At 36.8% G+C, this 24,516-nt stretch overlaps 1 protein-coding gene across 9 annotated transcripts in view; it reads right to left on the bottom strand.

Moving 5' to 3' along the window:
• The window catches only part of LOC139122958 (maternal embryonic leucine zipper kinase-like), a 74,856-nt gene that overhangs the window by 21,524 nt on the left and 28,816 nt on the right, over positions 1-24,516 (bottom strand). For all 9 annotated transcript variants that reach the window (XM_070688852.1, XM_070688855.1, XM_070688853.1 and 6 more), the window contains 6 exons: positions 22,138-22,253; positions 17,539-17,624; positions 9,745-9,861; positions 8,802-8,945; positions 8,202-8,270; positions 488-580 (listed from right to left, as the gene is read on the bottom strand). In XM_070688852.1, coding sequence (XP_070544953.1) covers positions 488-580; positions 8,202-8,270; positions 8,802-8,945; positions 9,745-9,861; positions 17,539-17,624; positions 22,138-22,195 — 567 coding nt within the window. In that variant the 5' untranslated portion in view covers positions 22,196-22,253. The remainder of the gene's footprint in view (positions 1-487; positions 581-8,201; positions 8,271-8,801; positions 8,946-9,744; positions 9,862-17,538; positions 17,625-22,137; positions 22,254-24,516) is intronic.

Genomic DNA, 24,516 nt, shown 5'->3' with positions numbered 1-24,516 from the left:
ATACACAGTCACGAGCAGTGGCAATTTGCCAGAGGAATACATATTCTTTATAAAAAAAGAAGGCCAAAATTGAAAGCGATTTGCAGACAAACAAGTACTGTACATGGAGTGACAAAATCATCGGTTCTTGGAAAACAATCTCAGGGAACAGGTACTCGGACTTTATAATAAAGTGAATATAGCAAACTGAGAAAGTGTTTTATTTGAACAATGATGGCAAATGTGGGAGTCACATTTGCCGAATCTTTTTCTATAAAGTATCTTATTAAAGTGGACTTGCCAGGTGAGTTAATATACACCATGTTGCTGTAGCCTATTTTCTGACTGGCGATGTGCATTAGGGATTCCCGGTAAGATCTAAGTTCAACCAATCAGAATTTGTGACTGTAACTTAAAGCAACAAACAGGTGAATGCTGCTAATCAAAGGCACTCACACTTCAGCAAACTGTTAGGTGTATTAATGACACAAGTTTGTTTTCTACTCACTTCTGCTCCTAGATATTCTCTTCCTGATATGAGTTCTGGTGCTGCATAGGCCGGACTTCCACAACACGTCTCTAGGTGATCATCCATACCACCCTGTCAGAAAACGAAACAGAAAACAGCCATCTTAGCAGTACATACCTAGAGTGTTACTTTTTTAAAATCAAATTTTGGCAGACTCCTATGGTTTTGGAAGACTCCTATGGTTTTAGTAGCATCCTACTGCAAAGTTGATGCTGTTCAAGGTGGATACACGAGTCTGCAAATCATAAACAACCAGTGTATGATCAACCCATTCCACTGGTACATTGCCAAAGATAATTCAAGACTTCAGTTTAACTCACTGAAGTTCCATTAGCTGTGACTTTTGATATACGTTCAAGTAATTTTGTTGGGCTGATGTGCAGCGTCTCGGAAGCTGTTATCCAATTGGGTTGCTGAATCTTACCCTTATAATTGAATAATACAAATAGACTTCCCTAAGTTGCAGTAAATAGTGACAATTAGCCAATCAGATCTAACCTTCTGAGCACGCTGCACACCAGCAGTTTTTGTTCTGTGTGTAAATAAACTTTCTCGTTCAACTCTAAGAATCATGTCAAAATGCAGGCGTAAAACTCATCAACACAGTATGCATGTTATGTCCACTTTATCATTGTAAACTGAATTCTACTAGTCTGGACTAATCATTTGTGAATGATAACATTGTTACAGTACTGGTATACCGGTATTGTACACAAGATGCTGTGTTGGCAGTGTTGTGGAACAGCAAAAGAAAATGCAGAATGAAAATACGAAAGTATTATCAAAGTTCCAGCAATTGTTAAATCACTTTACTGTACAAGGGTCAAATGCAGTCTTTTGTAAAATATTTCAGTTAGTTTTATTTAATGCGACGTGTTTATCTTTTTTGGTTCCAGATACTGAGCTGAAATGCTGATTGAGAGAGTGTGTAGTTTTCCCATTCTTGTTAACTTTTAATATGTATCAGATAACCTAATTTGCCTAGGCTACTGGTTCATTGCCCCATCACATGCAATTCCTTCATTCCACCATCCCACGCAGGGGCAATCAGAGCTCTATCGACTGAAAGCACATTTCATGAGGATGAACAACACACATACTTTAAATATACCAAACTAAAACTGTCAAATTAACACCAGAAGATACAACATTTGCCACATTTCCTCTGTTCTGCATGTCTGAGCACAGCATTAAGGTGGTTGGAAAGGCTATTTTGCACCAATTCTTTTCTCAGAGTTAATGTCAAGTTTCAAGTGTTACAATCAAGATATTTAGTTCAAATTTTCAGGATAACTCCTCAGTTAATATTTTCTCCAAAGAATATAAAGATTGTATATTTGCAGCCATTATTTTGAAATATGACACCAGTAAATATTAAAATTTATTTTTCATATTTTTATACATATTTGAATTTAATAATAATTGGATAATATTAATATTACCAAATTAGTTACAAATATGTTGACACTATTTATTTTAAGATTTGTACGGCAGGATTTGTAAATAAAATTTGTTTTTATGATTTTACATGGGTTTATATATCAAAAAATTATTAAAAATTCTTTCAAATTTCAAAATGTGATTTTTCAAAAAGTACTTCAAATACAGGAAAATTGTGCCGTACAAATCTTATCTGTAACCTTGTTAATAGGCTGTAAAAATTCCATGTCCATATCTCATTTCAAAGTTGGATTAAATTGGTATACAATTATGTAGGAAAACTGTTATTCTGTCAAAAATGTTGAAAACAAGCCACATTTGCACCCCTCTTTTGAAGTCATAGAGCAGTTTTTTTTGGGGGTTAATCTCACTTTTGACACCTCTTTGACACTCAAAAAATCTAAAAATGCATTTACAATAGCAGTCACTCACTCTGAATGCCAGCACCGCCTTGTCAAACTTTCCTGAAAAACAGCAAATAATGACTTTCCCTTTTCAAACATTTTATTAAAAGCTAGGGGACCTCTACCATAGTTAATACACTAAGGACTCCCCAACTTCTTCTTATTTGGTCAGTTTTTCAGAAGTTTTAACAGGCTATAACTCTGCAATGCCTTTGTGCCCAAATGTCGAGTTTTTTTATTCCACAGAGAATGTTGACTACTTTTATATTTTAATAGTTTTGTTGAAATTTATAACTGATGCTCTAGCCTTTCCAACCACCGTGGTGAAAGGGTTAAAGCATAATGCAGCGAGGGATTCAAAGAGAGAGTGCTGGTGAACGAATGTGTTAGAATACCTTTTGTTGACATACTTCCAAATAAAAATTTAATTTTCAGTTTCCCAGCACGGTAATAAGTTCACACTATAACAGTGAAGTACCAAGCAGACTGTACCATTATTTGTTAGGGGTGGTCGATGGGTGTGGGGGCTGAATGAGAATGCTAATGGAAGGGTGGGACTAGCAGTAGCACGCTAGTGGCAGTAGTTGTTCTATTGGTATACCTCTTTTTGGTGGATTGAAATTAGGTCATAGGACCTTTTTTCTTTTCAATTACTACAGGAGTACCAGTATCGCTGAAGGCCAAGAGACCAGTGACCACCCACTGAAAAGTTTGCCATTATATTCCCTTAGATGCGAAAGACATATTCACTCCATGCAAAGTTTGCCTTGTAATGTCTTTACCGTTTTGACGTCCCACTTCACACATTCTATAACAACCCTTTTAGTACCGGAAATTGTGGCATTTGTCGGCTATTGGAAAAGTTGTCGATAGTCTCTCCAGTTTCATTTGCCAGGGTTGTTGTCATGAGCATTACCCACCCTTTTGTCCCTCCCTCTGACATAGAATTCCATAAGCATGCCTATTTAGTCCCTCACACCCATAGGCCACCCCTAAAATATAATGGTACAGTCCACTAGGTTCTTCCGTGGCAGCATACTTGACAAGGTCCCCATTTAGTGTGGTTGAAAGCATGAAACAGAATGTACAATACAGTAACTCTATGAACTTGCTTTTTGAACTCCAATAAGTTCTCTTCCGTATTCGATTTGTCCATTTAGCATGCATCAATAGTCTGAACATGCCGTACTTGTACTTGTGTGTATAATACATTTGAATGGTTAAACAAGTCATTGACAATGACATAGTCCCCACTTGTAATAGGAGTATTAGTCTTGATGGGGCAGGGAAATGTGGTCATTAAGAAGTATCACTGTAGTGTATATGTTCAGATCTATGGACACATAGGTCTATGTCATTGTTCCCAATTTGAAACAAGAGGCATGTCTAAGTTATGGTTCTAAATCGGGAAAAAGATCAGACCTATAGCTGTATTGGCCAGCCAAGAAATACATAGTGGCATAATAAATGAGTTACAAGATGTGACATCTTAAGGTCTATTATCCTATCAAAATTGAAGCGTAAAGAACTTGTGGTTACTGAGTTATGCATATATATGCATAATCAAGTCAAAGGTCATCAAGGTCACGTGACATTTTGAAAAAAAAATTGTATTGCTAATTAATCCATATATGCCAAAATTCAGACCTAAAGCTCTACTGGCTTGCCCACAATTATATATGTGCATAATTAATGAGGTAAAGCATGTGTTGTCATAAGGTCTCCCATTCTACTAAAAATAAAGGACATAGCACTTGTGGTTACTTATTTATTGACATAATCATGTATTCTAGGTAAAAGGTTATCGAGGTCACATGACATTTTTCAAATAATTTCTCTCCTATAGTCTATCCCTATATACCAAAAATCATACATCTAGCTCTATTGGCTTGCTCAAAATTAGATATGCACATAATTAATGAGGTACAATATGTGGCATAATAAGGTGTCCCATCATACCAAATATGAAGGGTGTACCACTTGTGGTTCCTGCGTTATGGACAAATATGTATATTTGAGGTCAAAGGTCACCGAAGTCACGTGACATTTTGTAAAAAAATTGTCTTGATAAGTTATCCCTATATACCAAAAATCAGACCTCTAGCTCTATTGGCTCGCTCAAAATTAGATATGCGCATAATTAATGATTTACAATATGTGGCGTCATAAGCTGTCCCATCATACCATATATGAAGGGTGTAGCACTTGTAGTTACTGAGTTATGGACAAATATGTATATTTGAGGTCAAAGGTCACTGAGGTCACGTGACATTTTGTCAAAAAATAGCGCCAATGGCACTTGATCACAACTGGCACATTGTGAAACTACTCATAATTAATGAGGTACAATATGTGGCGTCATGCGGTGTCCCATCATACCATATATGAAGGGTGTAGCACTTGTGGTTACTGAGTTATGGACAAATATGTATATTTCAGGTCAAATGTCACTGAGGTCATGTGACATTTTGTCAAAAAAATTGAATTGCTAAGTCATCCCTATATACCAAAAATCAGACCTCTAGCTCTATTGGCTCGCTCAAAATTAGATATGCACATAATTAATGAGGTACAATATGTGGCGTCATAAGGTGTCCCATCATACCATATATGAAGGGTGTAGCACTTGTGGTTACTGAGTTATGGACAAATATGTATATTTGAGGTCAAAGGTCACCGAGGTCACGGGAGATTTTGTCAAAATATTTGATATATCTGCGTGAACGGAGGGACATGACCCAATCTATAAGGCCCTGGACTTCATCCATGGGGACTAAAAACTGTGTCACTGAATCCTTTTTGCAATATGAATATGATGAGAAACTAAATTTTTATTTTACTTGGCCTTATACATGGGATTCTTTAGACAGCTGACTTATACATGGTAGTCTATGGTGGTTTAAACTAAAAAGTCCTCTAACATGGCCAAATCGACGTGCATCTGTATGGGGTAGGGTACTATCCTTGTGCAAAGTTTGAAAGAAATTGACCAGGGCATGTCTGAGATATCTGCGTGAACAGACGGACGGATGCACACACGGACGCAGGCACGCACACACGGACATGACCAAACCTATAAGTCCCCTTGGACGGTGTCCGTGGGGACTAATTAGACAGACCACGAAGTCAATGAGCAACATACAGCTGAAAGGCTATTTTTCACATTGCAATTTTAAGCCCATTTTTATGAGAAAAGGGACATGTATATGTATATGGAGAAAAAAGCAGAAGACATATTTGTAAATTGTTTGTTAAGTGACAATCATATATGCATCTCTTGAAATTTTGTGGTTATAAGGTATAACAGTAGTGTAAGAATAATGAGGTTAGAATAAGTTAATAAAGCTAAGTTGACAGTAATTAAGATTACAAAATTATACACTAAGCTGAGGAAATCTGAATGAAATAAATGTTGAAAAGTAGCAAAGTCATGGTCATCTTTTGTCTAATACCTTGTGTAAGTTCATGAACTTTACATAAATCTTGCTATAGATTTGTTGCTAATGGGCAACAACTGTGTTTCAGATCATTTGAGAGCAATCCATCCATGACAGGTTTAAATTGAAATATACTTCTATTTAAAGGAGAGAAACTTCTCAAATAATTTTTTTCCCTGTAATTTCCTGTGAGAACACATGGACATGCATAGGACTCTATGCTGGTGCTACCTTGATAACTAACCTACAACTTGTCATGGCATTGTCTAACCTGTTCACCCCAATTTCCTGTAGACAGGTCCACACTCACCATTGATAACAATGGGTTTGGGCCATACCATGGTAGTGAAAGACTGTAACATGTGAGGTCGTGGATACTTAATCTCAGGAATGTCAAAGTCTGTATATTGACTCAAGGATGTTTACATAACAAATGCTTAGGGTCATCTCAAAAGTGAGAATCTAAACTATGAAATATGTTTTTTTTTATTGCTTTTGATACCCAAAAGAGCATAGAAATCTCTTATACTTTGAATCAGCCATCCTGCATATTTCTAACATTCATCAAAACCTCATTTCTGTTCCACAACTCATAAAACAGTCCACAATGCAGGATTGGTGTACATTCCAAAACTACATATATGAAAGACCCCTAAAATCAATTAGTTAAAAAGGGGGGTTAGAAATTTCCCAAAACTATATAACCTCCGCTCCGTTTGGCTCCATTTTTCGGAATTGGAACCTTGGAACCAGTCTATGTATCGGTACCAAATATCAACGCAGTCTGTTCAGCAGTTTTTGACTTTTTGTCGTTTACGGAAATGGACGACATCAAACACCGGTTGAAACCACCTCTATATCACAACTTCCAGTTGTGATAAAAAATTGTATTGCTAAGTTATCCTTATATACCTAAAATCAGACATCTAGCTCTATTGGCTCGCTCAAAATTAGATATGCGCATAATTAATGAGGTACAATATGAGGCGTCATAAGGTGTCCCATCATACCATATATGAAGGGTGTAGCACTTGTGGTTACTGAGTTATGCACAAATATGTATATTTAAGGTCAAAGGTCATTGAGGTCACATGACATTTTGTCAAAAAAAATTGTATTGCTAAGTTATCCCTATATACCAAAAATCAGACCTCTAGCTCTATTGGCTAGCTCAAATTTAGATATGCGCATAATTAATGAGGTACAATATGTGGCGTCATAAGGTGTCCCATCATACCAAATATGAAGGGTGTAGCACTTGTGGTTACTGAGTTATGGACAAATATGTATATTTGAGGTCAAAGGTCACCGAAGTCACGTGACATTTTGTCAAAAAAATTGTATTGCTAAGTTATCCCTATATACAAAAAAACAGACCTCTAGCTCTTTTGGCTCGCTCAAAAATTAGATATGCGCATAATTAATGAGGTACAATATGTGGCGTCATAAGCTGTCCCATCATACCATATATGAAGGGTGTAGCACTTGTGGTTACAGAGTTATGCACAAATATGTATATTTGAGGTCAAAGGTCACCAAGGTCACGTGACATTTTGTCAAAGTGTCTGAGATATCTGCGTGAACGGATGGACTCATGGACGGACATGACCCAATCTATAAGCCCCCCTGGACTTTATCTGTGGGGACTAAAACTGTGTCACTGCATCCTTTTTGCAATATGAATACGATGAGAAACTAAATTTTTATTTTTCGTGGCCTTATACATGGGAGTCTATGGACTGCCTTATACATGGGAGTCTATGGACTGCCTTATACATGGGAGTCTATGGACTTCCTTATACATGGGAGTCTATGGACTGCCTTATACATGGGAGTCTATGGACTGCCTTATACATGGGAGTCTATGGACTTCCTTATACATGGGAGTCTATGGACTGCCTTATACATGGGAGTCTATGGAGGTGAAAACTAAAAAGTCCTCTAACACGGCCAAATTTGATCGCATTGTGAAACAAATCGACGTGCATCTGTATGAGGTAGGGTAATATCCTTGTACCAAGTTTGAACGAAATCGCTCCAGGCGTCTCTGAGATATCTGCGTGAACGGACGGATGCAAGGACGCACGCACGCACACACGGACGGACATGACCAAACCTATAAGTCCCCCGGACGGTGTCCATGGGGACTAATTACACTGTCTTCATATATGGCTTTTTAACTTCAAATTGTAAGATTTTGGGAGAGGTCTTGAGCAAAAACCACGTTCAAAAGTATTAAATTCGACAAGAAATGAGGCAACTAATAAAAGTAACCAGTAGTGTGGGGTTTTTTTTCATGTTGTGTATCAAGAGTTGCTTGTCCTGAATGTTTTGTTGATATTCACAAATTCACAGAGAGATAAATGTCATCATTCCATTTCACAAAGTTTGATGCCCAAAACGTTAACATACCTTAGGTTTTGCAGCAAGTCCAAAGTCTATAAGTTTGAGACTCTGGTCTTCATCCAACAGCAAGTTTTCCTATGAAAGAATAAGATTGCAAGAATTCCAAAATATGTAGAACTGGTATATCCCATCATACCTAGGGGCAGAACGCCACACAGATCTGGTACATTTAACACTTTACAGAGTGCAATTTTGAAAGTTATTCATCATTTTGATAATTTCATAAATTTGTAAAATAAATGAGCAACACGTTAGTATTACAAAATGGTATGTGGTATTACTGTAAACATCTTTACTAAACTCTGTGTCTGCAGTCCGCAGGCGGTTTTCAGTTTTCAAGCAAAATGATGGAAAACAATAGTGTTTACGGTATTTCAAATAAAGAATAACTATTCTCTTTACCCTGCCCAAGAAATATACCGGAAAAATGGAGTACCGGTATATGTTTACATTGAGTTTTATTTCTCTGTTTGTTTTTGTAACTGGCTGGAGGGTAGATTTGAGGAAAACTCAATGCCAGCAAACAGAAAATTAATTTTATTTATTCAAGTCACCTTACATTAAGAAACATATTTTTTATCACAATATAAGAAAATAATCACATACTGGTTTGAGATCTCTGTGTGCATATCCCATTTCATGTATATAAGCGACAGCGGACACAATTTGCCTAAAAAACATCCTGGCCTCTCCTTCCCTTAGTCTGTCCTTTGCAACTATGTAATCGAATAATTCACCACCAGGGCAGTACTGTGGAAGAAAAAAAATAGGTTGTTATGTTGGATGGGAAGATATTCACTCTTGTAATCTTTTCTGTTCAGAAACAATATCTTAGACAATGTATGTTTAGTATGCGAAAAGTATCTCACAGAAAAATTCTACGTTATGACATGTGTTTTTTGTTTACCCATAGAGACTGAGTCATTTTCTACAAAGCACACGTTCACTGATACAGCAGTCATATATATTCTTGAAAATTACACATACAAAATATCTGAACATGTATTGTACCCTGGTTGGAGTCCATTATAATCCTTAATAAAGTATTTTATAATTTACATGTATCTGTCCGCTACATATCCAGGTCATGAGAATAATCTTTCATCAACTAAATTGATAAAAATGAACCATTTTTCACTACAATGCATCACGACAACAAATGGTGGTATATTGTATGAAAAAAAATGCTAATTCACCTTTATTAAATCAGCACTGTGCTGCTGCAGCTTGGTGACAAATGACAGTATTTCATTTGAAAACGTATCATTTATTTTCTTTGAGAACTTCTGTTCATTGATGTTTCAATACTTTTGAGGCTATGATATATACAGTACATGTGGATGTATGGTAGACCTAGTACATTCATACCGGTATTAGAAAACCATTAGTTCTGGTCACAGACAAGTGTCTCTTGTGTGTGGGCACGGTGTCCTACATTCAGGTGTGCAGCAACACTCATGAGACTACCTGCTTCCATGTAAGGTGTGTAGAATGGCACTAATACTACTGCCCATTCGGTTATAATCTACTTCAACATTAAATGACTTACCTCTAAAACCATGAATATTTTATGCTGCGTTTCCACAACTTCATAAAGTCTGCATATATGTTGATGAACCAGCTCTTTCATGGCCATTATTTCAGTTTTGACTCGAGGCAAATCATCCTGTGACAGAATAACACATCCCTTAGTGGTTAACTATCATGTACATATCTGGTAACTCAACTGACAGGGTTTGAAAATGGAAAGATTTCAAGATACTGTTGGATGCCCAGTATATCCACTAGAGAAATCGACAATTGTCGAGTCATCAGCAGTCACTGTCAGGGCTTGATTTCTAAGTTTGTCAAATTCTGTCAAAACTTAAAATGGGTAACAAAAGTCATTTGCATATAACCAGTCATTCATTCATTCATTCATTCATAGGTCAATAATAGGTCGTTGATCTGTTTTGAAAATACTGAAAATTTCCCAGTGGATTTATAACTGGCATCGAACAATACCATAAGAGAACTACATTTTTACTAAAGATACAGTACCGGTAAGAATGCCAAATTTTCTTTCAAGCGGTGTGAAATATTTGACACAAAGGTATGGTAAATGGACAACTTTACAGCTACTGTACTTGTATCATTTTGTTTTGTTTTCCAGTAGTCGAACAAGCAGTAACTGGAATGGCTCACATGGCTTGGCACTTGGCAATAGGGACATTACGCCGACAGAATGCTGTTGCTATGATACCACCAATACACATGAAAGCAAAGACTGACAGCAGTCACTGTGCAACTGAATGTGGAAGTTAGTCTAAAAACACAAAAAGGGCAAAAGGGTTTATCCATAGTCTAAATATCCATGTGACTATAACTTCCAAAACTGTAGACATGGATCTATACAAATAAAATTTACAATGTTCAAAGATTTTGAAAAAAAAAAGGCAGATAATAGATCTCTATAACATTAACTCTCTCACTATGGCAACAAGGTCTATAAGTGCAATCATACATGTACTGGTATATAATTATTTTTGCATTATGAAACAATATTACAACATCAAAATCCTTACCTGAGCATTAATTGCCTTTACCAGCACAAGTAATTTTTAGGGTTTTTTCCAACAGTATTTTTTGCTTCAAACCACTGACCTAAAGGCTTACATTATACATGCAATGTATTTCAACTCAACAAATTACATGTAGCTTTAATACAGTCACGATTGTAAAATCACATACAATTTGATGACAAGAATCCACTCTCAATTCTACACAACCTACAGAAATTGAAGTGGGCATTTTACGAGGTACCGCTTCTTCAGCTTTTTTATTACAAGAAGTGATGCATGTGGTCAGACAATTAAACTGAAACATAAATTTTCAAATAGACATTTATTCTGTAAAGGCTCGGACATTGGTAACTTACAGCCTTAGACATTCAATCAATTAATCAGGTGAAAGCACGGAGCTGGGACAACATCACGGAAGATAAAGATTTACATAGTTGATCAGTATCCAAAGTTTTTCCCCAACTCCCTCCCTTCCCCCCCTTTTGAAAGTTAATCCTCTTTCTACCAGGCTCCATAGACAAACCATAGAAATAAATACAACTTGGGAGAGAAAGGATTAATCAGGTAATATTGAACGCAAAATTCAGCTATTCTTGCTTGCTTCTGTGAAGTTTAATTTCTTAAGTTATTATTAAGTCACTTCATATTTATGACAGAGGTTTTTCTGTTGGCAACTCATTCCTTCGATCCTAAAACTCAAGGAATGTAGGTATTATCTCGCATTCTTAATAACTTTTTGCCGTCATCCGTAACCCACACCCCAAACCAGCTTTGCGATGTGTAAAAAGAATCACTTTATCAGACAGCCTGAGTCTGGAAAACCAGCTTGCGGCACTGTCGGAGGTACACCGGGTACATGTATCGCCTTTTAAAATGGTGAACTATACAGTGAATATATGTGGGCGGGTATTGCTGGCTATTATCTCAACGCCTGTGTGTGACATCTTTTATTAAAATATCAGAGCTTGCGTTTCCCACAAGCAGGCCTATATATTAACACACACCAGGAGATACGGAGATAACCAACTTCATTGAGACCTGGAGCTGGGTTGATATCACAAAAGATCTGCATCAGATTTCTTATCTTTTTACCCTGTCTAATGTCATATGTTCAAAATTTCTATTTGCATATTTGAAAAAAAAAAATTAGATAATAGTCGGAATACTAAGAATAAGTGCATTTTGGGGAAATTTCAATCTCTTATTCAAAGCACATTTTTCTGAGAATTGCTTATTATGACAATCTAGGGAAACATGATTCACTCTGAGCATACATTTCTGTGTTTAAATATTCTTTTCAAGAAATGTCAGGAATATCTCATGCCATCTTCTAAATGAATAAGAAAATCACATAGTTGCAAATTTAGTCTGATGGTGATAGAAAGTGCGTTGGAATATGTATCTTTACATCAACCTGTATCCCTGTGTGTAACAATATCCAAAGAATGATAAAACCCATTCAAAATGATGTTTTGACTGTGAGATAGTAAAAGAAATGTTTTGCATCCATTATCCAACCCTTAAGGCTATTGTCTGGGCTATTTTAAAACACTAACCGTGTAGTACCTTGTTTTCAGAGTTTGTCATCTTTTGTTGCAGTAGATGGTAAAATGCAGTGCAGGGGGAAACCGGATATTCGGTTGGCATGGCGACAATTTCAGGGTTAAAAATATGAGGAAATTTGTGGCAAAGATATCTATTGAACGAAAAGTCATACAACAACCGAATTTTTTATGTAGCATTCAGATGTATATGTATTACAATATGAACCTAAATCTATGACTGTATAAGATGTCAATATAAATTAAATCATAGTCATCTCGGTAAGATTGAAAAATCAGGGCTTGACAATTCCTATCGCCCGACGCCCGGGACAAGTGAAATTTACGTTCGGGCAAGTCAAAATAAAATCTGGTCGCCCGCCGGACAAGTTGTTTATACAACTTCTGGCGCAATCAACGCGAACCTAAGTTGCGGTTTGTGCACGTGTCGCCCGATTTGCGTTGTCGTTCACACAAAATAAATGTCAATCACTGACTTTTTTAGATACAATTGTGACGTTCTTCTGCGATTCACTTGCCGACTCACACAATGTTGCAATTTTTCGATGATCGACATGAAATTGTTTCATCGTCCAATTAAAAAGTCGCTTAAAATTTGGCGTAAACAGCATTTCTTTGTTGTATGCTGACTGCTCCGCCCCAACAAATTAGGTAAAAAATTGCAAAACCCAATGCCATAGTGCTTATTGGCAATCGACCGTGCAGTACTTAAAAATCATTTATGCGGCCTCGCGAGGTAGACGAACATTGTTGGCAGATAGTTTGTGGAGTGATCGCTGTAAATATGAGTATTTTACGGTAATATCTCCACTAATGCAAACAAGGCATTGTGCATTTTCGCGAGCCAGAACGTAATTTCTGCTCCGCAGACCTACGCAAAAATCAAGCAAAGTTGTTGCCGTAAAGAGGCACTTAGTTTACGACGATGGGCATTGTGTAACTCTGAGAAACGACATTGTGATTATTTACGACGGCGCCACGAGGGCCAGCGTGAGTGGGATCGTCTGAGAATCGACGACTCGATGTGATGATTAGAACGATGTTTCTGACAAAAGATCTAAACATAAGCGTTATGATGAGGAAAAACGCCGTAGCAATTTGGAAAGCACAGTGGCCTTAGTTGAAATGACGGTTCCAAAATGTTCAGTATGTCGTGTCTCAAATACCCCACCATTGCCAAAGCATGGAGGTAGGAAGAGACTACCTCCATGGCCAAACCAAGCGAAAGGCTTTTCTTGACAGATACGACATGTTTCGCGTTGAATCGATAAGGTCTCACGAGTTTAGTCAACCGCATTTGGACTGTTTGGCACATCGCAGATGAGATCGTGACGGGGACAATGATTGTGGAAATTTTGTGGGTCCCGCTGAGCCCGATAGTACAGTTTCACTTGCCAACAATCTGATCGCGTGCACTCGCAATGCGTGAACCGAATGACGACGACCAGCGACAGAAACTGACCAATCTTTTTTACGACGGCATTTATGCTTGCCAAACACGGGAAGCCGATGTATGATATGTACCTTCAAATCCAATGTTAACCCTGCGTACAGGTCTGTGTGTTCCCAGCGTTATACGGCCTCTTGTAGTGGAGGCCGTATAACGCCAAGAACACACAGTCCGTACGCAGGCCTACTTCAATGTAAACTTTTGAAAAAAATCGGCGTCAACATCGGCGAAAATTACCAAGATAAGAAAGCCCTGAAAGCCGCTACGGAATTCGTCGCAAGTATTTTGGTCTTGATTATTACATATGGAGGACAAGTAAAATTTTTGAGAGGACAAGTGAATTGAAAATCCACTTGTCCGACGGACAAGTGAACTTGAAAAAAAATTGTCAAGCCCTGAAAATTAATAAATTTCACAACTTTCCGTCAAGTTTCTACTATGACATGATTGGATGACCTTGTTTTTTGAGGTTTATTTTGTAAAAAGTATTTAATTTCATATATGTTGGCTGATTTTCATTGCATTCCAACCATTCTTTCAAGAGTTATTACTGCCACAAGAAACAAATGCAGTACAAAACACAATTGTTAGGAGTATTGGATTGAAATGTTTACAACATAAAGGTGATACTCATACTTCATGCAAAGTTTACGACCTCAAAATAGGGTATTGGACAAGTTTAAATTGTCAGTTAGAATTCTATTTACAAAAGCCTGGTTGTAATTGCTTTCTAAGTGAAAAATGAACTGTTAATTATCAAAAAAACATTGATTTTATAATCAGCATGATAATGAAATTCATGTGAGATTCTTTACTTGTTATGTATATGGACACCATAACGTCTAATATGGTTTGTTTTCTGGTTTAATTGCTATACCTGAATGAAATCTTCATATGCCTTACAGTAATATCCACACAAAATATAAACAGAATCATTTGTTGCAAATTTCTTCCCGATTACTCATTGATCTGGCTTTTTTAGACTGCAATTAGTCTCAAACTCACAATTTCCACAACGCCATATTTTTACCTCAGAAAAAGCTGCTTCAATAAGCAAGCAAATGGTCACTACTTCATACATGATGCCGTAACTCAACAAAGTTTTTAGGCAACCAAAAATAGCGATTTACCTGTTTTGAATATATAATTAGACTAAATAAAATTTGACCAGGGGTCAGTGGGAAAAAAACGCGATTTTTCTCGATTTTAGTTAATATTTTTTGAAGAATGATATAGCTTATTTGAAAGTATACATGTCGAGGGTGACAATGAAGGAAAAAAATAAAATTTGATTTTTTGAGCATTTTGACCGACATTAGCCAGACGATGGCCATAATGAAGATCTCACAGAAATTTCTCCCGCAGAAATCTACATAGATATCAAAACAGGGTAACTAGGTTGTGGCTGGCAAGTTCCAACATCCCCCTGGAAAACCAGTTATTGACAGTCCAAGCCAGTGTATTTTTGAGCATAGTAACATTAAACAGACTGAAAAAAATCCTGAGATAGCAAGAAGCTCTGCAAATCAGCCTCTGCATAGGGATCTGATAAATGGGGAAAGTCACTTGGCTTGACTCACCAGTGAACAGATTATTCTCATAATTCCTCACCCAATCTCTGACTGCAAACGCACAATTGAACAGCTTTGACTTGAAAGGAGACGCATTTATCACAATAAGATGCATGGAACGGTTAGCTGGTTTCATAGGATTACAGAAATGCTGTATTTATCACTGATTTGACCTCTGAATGTTCTTGTAGTCAATATATGCACTGCATCGTGTTTTCACTCAATTATTTCCACTTCTCGACATGTCCTTCCTTTGTACCCTTGACTCGCATAGCAAAAATACTGTTTGTTGTACTCTGTGTGTGGCATGAACACAGATCAAATGGTGTAGTGTGTGACTGGGTACTGCCTAATGTTGACAAAATTCTTCAACAATGCTGTGGTGTATGCAACATCACTTATATACACAAAATATTAAAATATTTAGAAAATGATAGAAGTACATGTAATGTCAGAGAGAAAATTGTTTATGGAGAGGAAATTTTGGTCCAGAGTAGAATTCAAGCATTAACAATAGTGCATTTTACATGTATTGAGGAGTAGAACTAGAAATTGCAGTTGACATTAAAAACAATGGCTACTGGTCTGTTTAGGTGGTTGACAAAGTTTTCTTTGCCAAATTTTTAAAATTTCTACAGTGCTGTAATTAATCTTGTACAAATTTTTAGCACGAATTATGTTCCTTGGTGGAAAAGTAACACAATTTAATTGTACTTGCGGTTTAAATTTGTGAGTTAAATATCAGTAGTTTTCAAGGATTCATACCCAACTTTGATTATCATTGTAAATAGATACAGTAACTTATTTTGATGTTATCTGTCACTTCACTCTATTTCACTTCTATTTATTCATACTTCTATATATCTACAATCAATGTGATGGATTTTGACAAAGATGGGCAGAAAAGGTACATATTTTATACGTACGCTTTCAGTGCTTCTTCAGACAAACAGCATGCATCAAGTGCAACTTTAGATTTTCACTTTAGATTTTCAGATACAAGCAGATATGCGGCCAAAGTTTCGTTTTTGGAAAAAAATATTTGCATACAAGCTCTACTTAGCGCAGTATAAAATACTGTTCAACTTATCTGTTTGTAGAAATTATTAAAACAAGAAATGTCTTTAAAACGTTTTGGGCTTTAGTCCATTCTACCCTTGAAGTTGAGTTCATGCAAATGGGCCTCAGCCAAACATATATTGTCAAGTACAATGTCAGTTTACAAACTTTAATTTCTTGTGTGTCAATAAACCCACATGTACTGGCCTTGTAAACCAAACACTTGCAAGTTTCTTCACATATCAATGGACAAGATTTCTCTTGATAGTCTTTTTGACTCTTATGACAAGGGTCGTGTCTCTCAGGAAGAATGCACCGAATCTAAATTATTTTTCAGAAACAACTACACTCTAATTCATGAGAGAGACTATCAATATTTTAACTGTGAGATTACATGTGTCTATAGTATTCATGGACAGTAAAATGCACACATCTGTTGATGGGGATATACAACTGCAATGATTTTTTTCTTGAGCAGTAAAATTGGTTACAACTATCCCATTTATTATTCAAAAACAATTCTGATCCCCACTGAAAACACCCGTATGTGACTTTTACGGTGTATACACTCTCTCAACTGTCAGGATTTTCAGCCTTGCCCTTTAGATAACCAAGGACAGATGCATCATTTTTCAACTCCTGAATGTCTTTGTGCAGCCTCGTTATGATTGCGATGATGACTATTTATTGGAAGTCATCTGAATTAAATATAATATAATATTAAGGTATAATGCGCTTCAGGGGCAGATATTCAGACTCTCAAACTTTTTTGGTTCTCTTCAGATCTACAACTTGTGGGTGCTAATTTTAAAGCACTTGGTGTGAGAAAAATTTTCTCTGTCTTAGTTTTTGAAAATCGAAAATTTATTTTTCTCCATAGAGGTAACACAGGGATGGCAGCCATTTTGAATTTCAATTATTGGTAAACCTTGGGTAATTTCTTTCTCTGGTACCAAAATTTGCACGATGACTGCTGATTTTAATTCTTGATTTTGAAAGAGAATGGTTGTAAAGATTCCTTGAGGAAAGTTTGAGCAAAGTTCAAGTCTTTCAGTTTTGAGGCGCATACTACCTTAATATGATGAGGCAGCAGAATTCTCGTGAAATTCGCACTTTAGAGATTAGATACATGCAGCTTACCCCTAAACTTCTCTTGTCCATTATCTTGATTGCAACTCTGTCTCCTGTAAGTATATGAGTTGCTAACTTCACCTTGGCAAAACCACCTAGACATGAAATTGTTTGGTATCATATTAGAATACACAAAATACACATGAATATTCAACAGATTGGGGACAAAATATACATGAATGAAAACTTCGAATGAGGATTCAAAACTACTGAAACACTACTGGTCCATACATACTGGCAGGTGTTACTCCCACTACAGTGCTACGCATATTATTGTACAGGAAATTAACAGCCTCTTGGCAGGCACATTGCACTGTATCTGCCGCAGTTTCAACATGTAGGAGAGAAGTCATTTTAATGGGACAAAAGCATTCTCATTTAACTGTGATAAAGAAGTGTTGTACCAGTGTTTCTCTTTATGCATAATATGCATTATATTGTAGATTATCTCTTACTTTCAAAAATTATTTTTCACAGCACCTCAACACAGGTACTGTGCAAAACAAACGTAAAACCATTTTCAGTTCACATCAATTTTTTTTTCCAGAAACATACAAATTCATTTAAGCACTAATGCACCCCCTCAGTCCTGGCCCACTGTGGACGAAAGCAACTTTGCACGACATACTGTACTAGGCAAAGCTGAGTTAATTTTGGAGTGTGCAGTTTACTTGTGTTGATCATGGGCTGGGAGGGATACGTAATTGGTATTACTTTATAGTTTTTGCAATGCCAGTGAATTTGTACATGTAGAAGACATCATAGGCCACAATGCTGGATAATCAGATACATTATCAGTGATACTCTGGGAGTGATGTAAAAGAAATGCACAAATACTAACAAAACTGTAATATAATATTACATACTGCTAGCTTATTCTAAATTTTTTATTCAGAGTCAAAGGAAGATCAACATACCAGCTCAGGTAACTACAAGTAGCTTAGAAATTAGATCAATTTTCTTTTATTTTCTGTGGGTTTCTTTCCCTAACAATCTTGATATTTCTTTTATAATCTGATGAATACAGTCAATTTCCTTGGTAAATGTATCTATCAGAACTACAAGTATGCATACGAGTACCATGCGTGCATGAAAGTTACTGGGCCTTTCATGAAATACAAAACTAGTATACCAACTGATGCATCTATACGAACTGGGTAGTTTAGCACTACCAGCAGATTTACTGTACACTGACTCTCATCGTATCCTCTGTAAGAAACATTCAATGAGATCATTGATAACTTGAAGGAGGTATTTACATTTCATTAAATGGTAATTTAGCACACAAGAAAACAGCTGCGTTGTTCTTTGCAAGAAAAGGATTACCAGTACATGATGTTATGATGGGAAAAGGTTACGTTCTTCAACCCACATCAGTTTCTGCCAATCAAAGCGGCCTCTACTGGGATAGTAAAACATTACTCTTTCACCAGACATTGCCTGATGTATAGTCAATAATATTCTTCAAGGTTAAATTTACATTACTGACATGTACATCTGCCATATATGAATTTGCACGGTCATCTGAAAGGGAAAGGTGCGTGCCAGTGCAAATAAAGTGGGGAAGTTCATATGGGTGAGACCTTGAAATTGGAAATTTGATAAAAACGCCAGAGGTGACGATATGTTGGAGGACTTGGAGCGCATCAAAATAGGATAGTGGCGAGGGTTTGTTTCGACAAGGCACAGTTGCTGACAGCGTTATTTGTGTCACTGAAAGGTCATGTCTCGCAGAGTAACAAAACTGATATCAAATTTATGAATTAATGATGACAGTATCTATCATCTAGGGATGAGGGTTTGTCATTTTCTGTGATGAGAATTTTCAGCGGAGAGAAGATTGATGATAAGCTAATCAGTGAAGTCCAATTCTGCCCTTTGTTTACGAGAGAAATGTACCGGTAAATGAATCCCGGCCTGCCAATGACAGGTTTCTTATCTCTTAAGAATTTTGCATCTCTAGATACGGCTTGCATACAGTGAAGGTATACAAACTCCAGTATCTGTCAGCTATTTTCATATTTCTTATCTGCTGCTCAAGGGTAGTTGGCTGGAAGTATGTGTACTGAGCCTTAGTGTTAGATAGTAGTGCATAGAACATTTTCAGCGGCTTTTCTTAAGGTTGTGAGAATGGATCTTTATTTTGCAAAAGACAAGGACAACTTTGACAAGTCTCACGATGTACTTACAACCATCTCTGTTAGCACTGAAAGAAAATACACAGCGCTCCTTAAAGGGACACAATTGCACAAATAACATTTGGGCCCTCATCCAAAAGCATGCGGCTTTCATAGGGGAAAACAGTGAGGTCAGTTAGATAATGAACATGACTAGGAATAATCTGTTGACTTATGGGGAACGTACAACATAGCCTTGCTCACAGCTGTAGCTGTAACAGCTGGCCATGGCTGTTGAGCTAAACAGCCTGGGCGGGGGAAGGGGATTGGGATGGAGATAATTTTTTTCTTTATTCTACCTATATGATTGAAAACTAACTTAGGTAAATGATGCAACAATCAGAAGATGAAAAAATTTCACTCTGGATTAACGTTTTTGTTCTTTCATAAAATATGTAACAATATGCTATTAAAGGCTAAAGTCTCTGAAGAAATATTTATTTTAAGATAGAAAGCACCGTGGGGACAGATATTCGGCTTCTCAATTTTTTACAGATATTTTCTAATCTACTATGAAGGGGGATCATTTTTAAAGCTTCTGGAGTAAAAACATGTTCAAGGTCTTCGTTTTTTGGAAGTTGAAAAGCTTATTTTTCCCCATAGAGTTCACAAAGGTATGGCGGCCATTTTGAATTTCATATATATCAGTACCGGTACATTGTTAGACAATTTGTTTCTCTGTATGAATCTATGCAGGAAAACCCCTGATATTTATTCTTGATTTTGTAAGAGAATGTTAGAACTTTCATTGAGGAAAATTTGAGCAAAGGTTTAAGTCTGTCACTTTAGAGGCACAAATTACAGTACCTTAAACAGTAAAAAAAAAATGACATAAAGAAATCAATCTCATAGCAGTTTCAGAACTAGAATTAAATTGAATTTACCAGTACATTTGACAAACAAGGCGCTCTATAAGACCATGATTCCAAATTACCACCTCCTATTTACTTACAAGAATACGCTGTCTATGGTACTTCAAGCTGAGGGAATAATACAATACATCTATTCCCAGCTTACTTTCATGTTTTCTTTGGCACATTTTTGTTTCACCGAAAGAACCTTTCTGTTCAAATCATTCTATCAAATATTGATAGACGTGAATCTCTGTAGACTGTAAATTTCTCTCATCCAAAATTCATAAAATGCAGTAGGGTCTGACTTTTTGTGTTTTTTACTAATCCCTAGCCATGTTACATGCAAATTTCTTAACACCTTTATTGTGAACTGTTCTGCTAATGGCATGTACCCAAAGCTATATACTGAAAGCTTTAAAGTTCAACATAATCAATTTACTTGTGACCACCTTATATCAGCTTGAATTCTCTTGGAGCTGCTGCTAAGGTAATATGCACCTCAAAAGTAAACGACTTAAACTTTTGCTCAAACTTTCCTTAATGAAACTTTCAGCTATTTTCTTACTAAATCAGGAACATAAATAGGGGTCACCGTGCAAATTTCGATACTAGAGAAACAAATAACCAAAGATTTACCAATATTTAAAATTCAAAATGGCCGCCATCTCTGTGTTAACTCTTTGGAGAAGAAATAAAATATTCGATTTTCGAAAAACTACGCTACTGAAAAGTTTTCTTACACCAAGAGCTTTAAAATGAACCCCAACAAGTGTTATATCAGAAATTAATTCTAAAAGTTTGAGAGTTTGAATATCTGTCTCCGAGGCGCATTTAATATCTTAATTAATGTTGAAACATGAACAAATTTAAGTACCAGTAGGATGGTCTCCTGAGCTTCCCTACTCCTACATGTACATCTACCTATGCAGATAACAGTACATGAATATGTAAATGAATACTGTACGGGCCCTCATCTACAAATATTCATATGTAAATCAGGTGCTGCAGAGATGAATGGTAAATTATAATTGTTTGTAATAAACTATTGTCACACCTAATGGCCCTCTGTACAGGAATGGCTAGTTTGCCGATGTTGAAGAATTGTACCCACTGGTGTATGTAAATATACCATCAGCAGTCTAAGGTATTTGAAACGAAATCAAAATCTGCAAGAGAAAGTGACAGCTGTTTGCAAGTGCCTTTCTCGGACTTGGAACGAGGTATTCCTCCCACTTTGCCCTCTCCCTATCAGGAAAACTCCCCATTAGCTACTCTTTCCACATCTCATGATTTTTCCCTCTTCATTGCACTTCCCTGTCAGCAACTGAGTTTCGTGCTCCCCATTGCATTTATTTTGATTTCATGCCTAGGTATCATTCTTAATTCACATTATACATTTGAATGTGGCATGGCCCCTTGGATTGACAATACCAGTACCGCCTACACCAATGCTTCTGTCTGTATGACAGAAAATTGAGTACGGGCAAACTTGCCAGTTTTGTACTGTAAAAAGAAATCTACTTTGGCCTCAGCTAACATCACTGTTATAGTTTGTGAATTGTGAGATGACAACTTACCAGAGCCAATGGTTTCTTTAAAATGATACCTCCTCTTGATAGCGTCGTATTCTGACATCTCTATTCTTAGTTTTTCACAGCCTTCACTTTCGATAATAATTTCAGGGAGCTCCTGCCTGTTGAAAATATGAATAGACATTTTAAAACATTGAAGAATACTCAAAATTGCCATACCTTAGTTAGGGTTACATCAACGGTAACTGCAGATTCTTTTTATCACAAGTCAAGTAGAACTGATTATAGACAAAAAGCCACTTTGTGGTTCAGACTGAGAGTATACAGGCTGTACCGGTAGAACACCGTGTACATACATGTATGTACTGCACACAGTATGTAATTGTCGTACCACAATTCACATGTATCATACATGTGAATTGTGATACGATTACATAGCGCATCAAAGTCATCCAGACTATAGAAAAAATCCTGTAGTTCAGCCATGGGGGCAAAAATCTTTCATTCAACACCTGGGCAGGCACATCCATGCTGCAAGGCAATCCACTGCATGCTAACAATAGTATTGTATCTGAAGAAGTGCTGTTCAAACAGTCACAGGAGAAAAACACAAAGCACTATGAGGCTCACACAACATAGCCGTACCTGCTGAGTGAGAAAATCCTTCAATTTATTGATACACACCTATGCCTACAGAATGATGATGCCAGTTCAGCTGTGCCATGAATAATTACAGTTTGTACACGCATGGCATGGACACACTCACACTGACACTTATGATGTAACTAAAGTCAATAACACTTGAATGCACACTGGAAAGTGTAAGTATTACTGTAACCCTTTGAGTACTGTACTTTTTCCCACCAAAATTTTACTGCCACATTTTACCAATTTTTATGAAATTTTTTGATAATTTTTGGACCATATAGACATCAAATTTCATTGGCTACTGTTCTTTATCAAAATTTTGGCAAAAATCTGAGAAAAATGGACTAGAGTATATTTTATTCATTGGCTACAGTTCTTTATCAAAATTTTGGCAAAAATCTGAGAAAAATGGACTAGAGTATATTTTATAAAGGTGATAAAAATTGATATTTGCGCTCCAAAGGGTTAAACCTAACACTGGCAGTTTGATTTCAATCCTTTTCCATGTTTGCATAATTTGCACCTGTTGAATTCTTTCTAGCGTTGAAGTCTATCAAAATTCATAGAGGGGAAGGAAACAATTCCTTGCAATTCTAATTCTATGTACTAAATCCCAAAGTCAATCATTACCTATACAAGTAAATGTACATGCAAAATTAAAAAGGTCCGCACAGAACTGTACAGTAATATTAGGTTATTAAGAAATACAGGAATATATTCCAAGTACATTGTGCAGAGAAGGTATTGGCCAATATGCATAGCATTGAGGACAATATCAATGCATGATGGAAGAGGATATACATTCCAGTATTTTCTTAATGAATAAGACCAATATGAGAGCATGGTAATAATCTTTGCGGCCCTGATACGGCTTTTGAGGCCCGAGGTCATATGGCACAAGGGCCTGAGCGTGCGAGGGCCCGTACGCCGTACGACCAAGGGCCGCAAAAGCCGTATCAGGGTCGCAAAGGTTTTATCATAAACCTTATGGAATGATAAATATGTAGTTTACATAATATACAACATTGTTTAGGAGATAAAAATGCGTGCGATATCAAAAATTCTACGCACTTTGCGTCAGTTTTTCATAAATACGATGGCTGCTTCCCGTCGCGGATTGACATACATAATGACGTCATTTGTTTACCTGCAGAATTCCAGAACGTGCAAAGCAATATGCGTACTATTACGTTACCAACAGAGATCAAGGCTGAAATCGAGGTGTAAGAAGGATAAAAGCGTGTTGTCAGTTTCTTGTAATTTATACTGAACAGACACGCACTTGGTATACACAGGGGATTTCACTAGAATTTAGAAATAAAAGCCGATGTCACCGGCGCGGCTCCACTGTCGCCACGCGCAACTACGTACTGAGCAAGCAGACCTTTTCCAAATCTCGCACTGGCTTTGTGTAGGAATGGAACGTTTGCCGATAGCAACGCGCGTAGTAACCAGAATCGAGATAGTTCAGAAATGCACGCGATTGCCCTTATTTGGTCACCTGGCCGGGGCGTGATACGTAAAAAAAATGCACGGATCTGAGGGCGCATTCTCCCATAGCTTTACACAGGCACGTGAATGTAGGTATATGATAATATTTATGAGCTCTCTCTCTTTGTCTTTCTCTACCCCTGCCTGGATTTCATGTAATTTGATGATATCTAAAACTAGTCTACATAACCAACATGCTCTACTGCTTTGAAAAATTAGATAAACATGATCAACTTATGGAATGCCTACAGTTGCTTTTCATAGTTACTTCTGATTATAACTATA

The sequence above is a fragment of the Ptychodera flava genome, chromosome 22 (genome assembly GCF_041260155.1).
Source record: "Ptychodera flava strain L36383 chromosome 22, AS_Pfla_20210202, whole genome shotgun sequence".
Taxonomy (NCBI): domain Eukaryota; kingdom Metazoa; phylum Hemichordata; class Enteropneusta; family Ptychoderidae; genus Ptychodera; species Ptychodera flava.
This window is presented reverse-complemented; position numbering and strand designations above follow the sequence as displayed.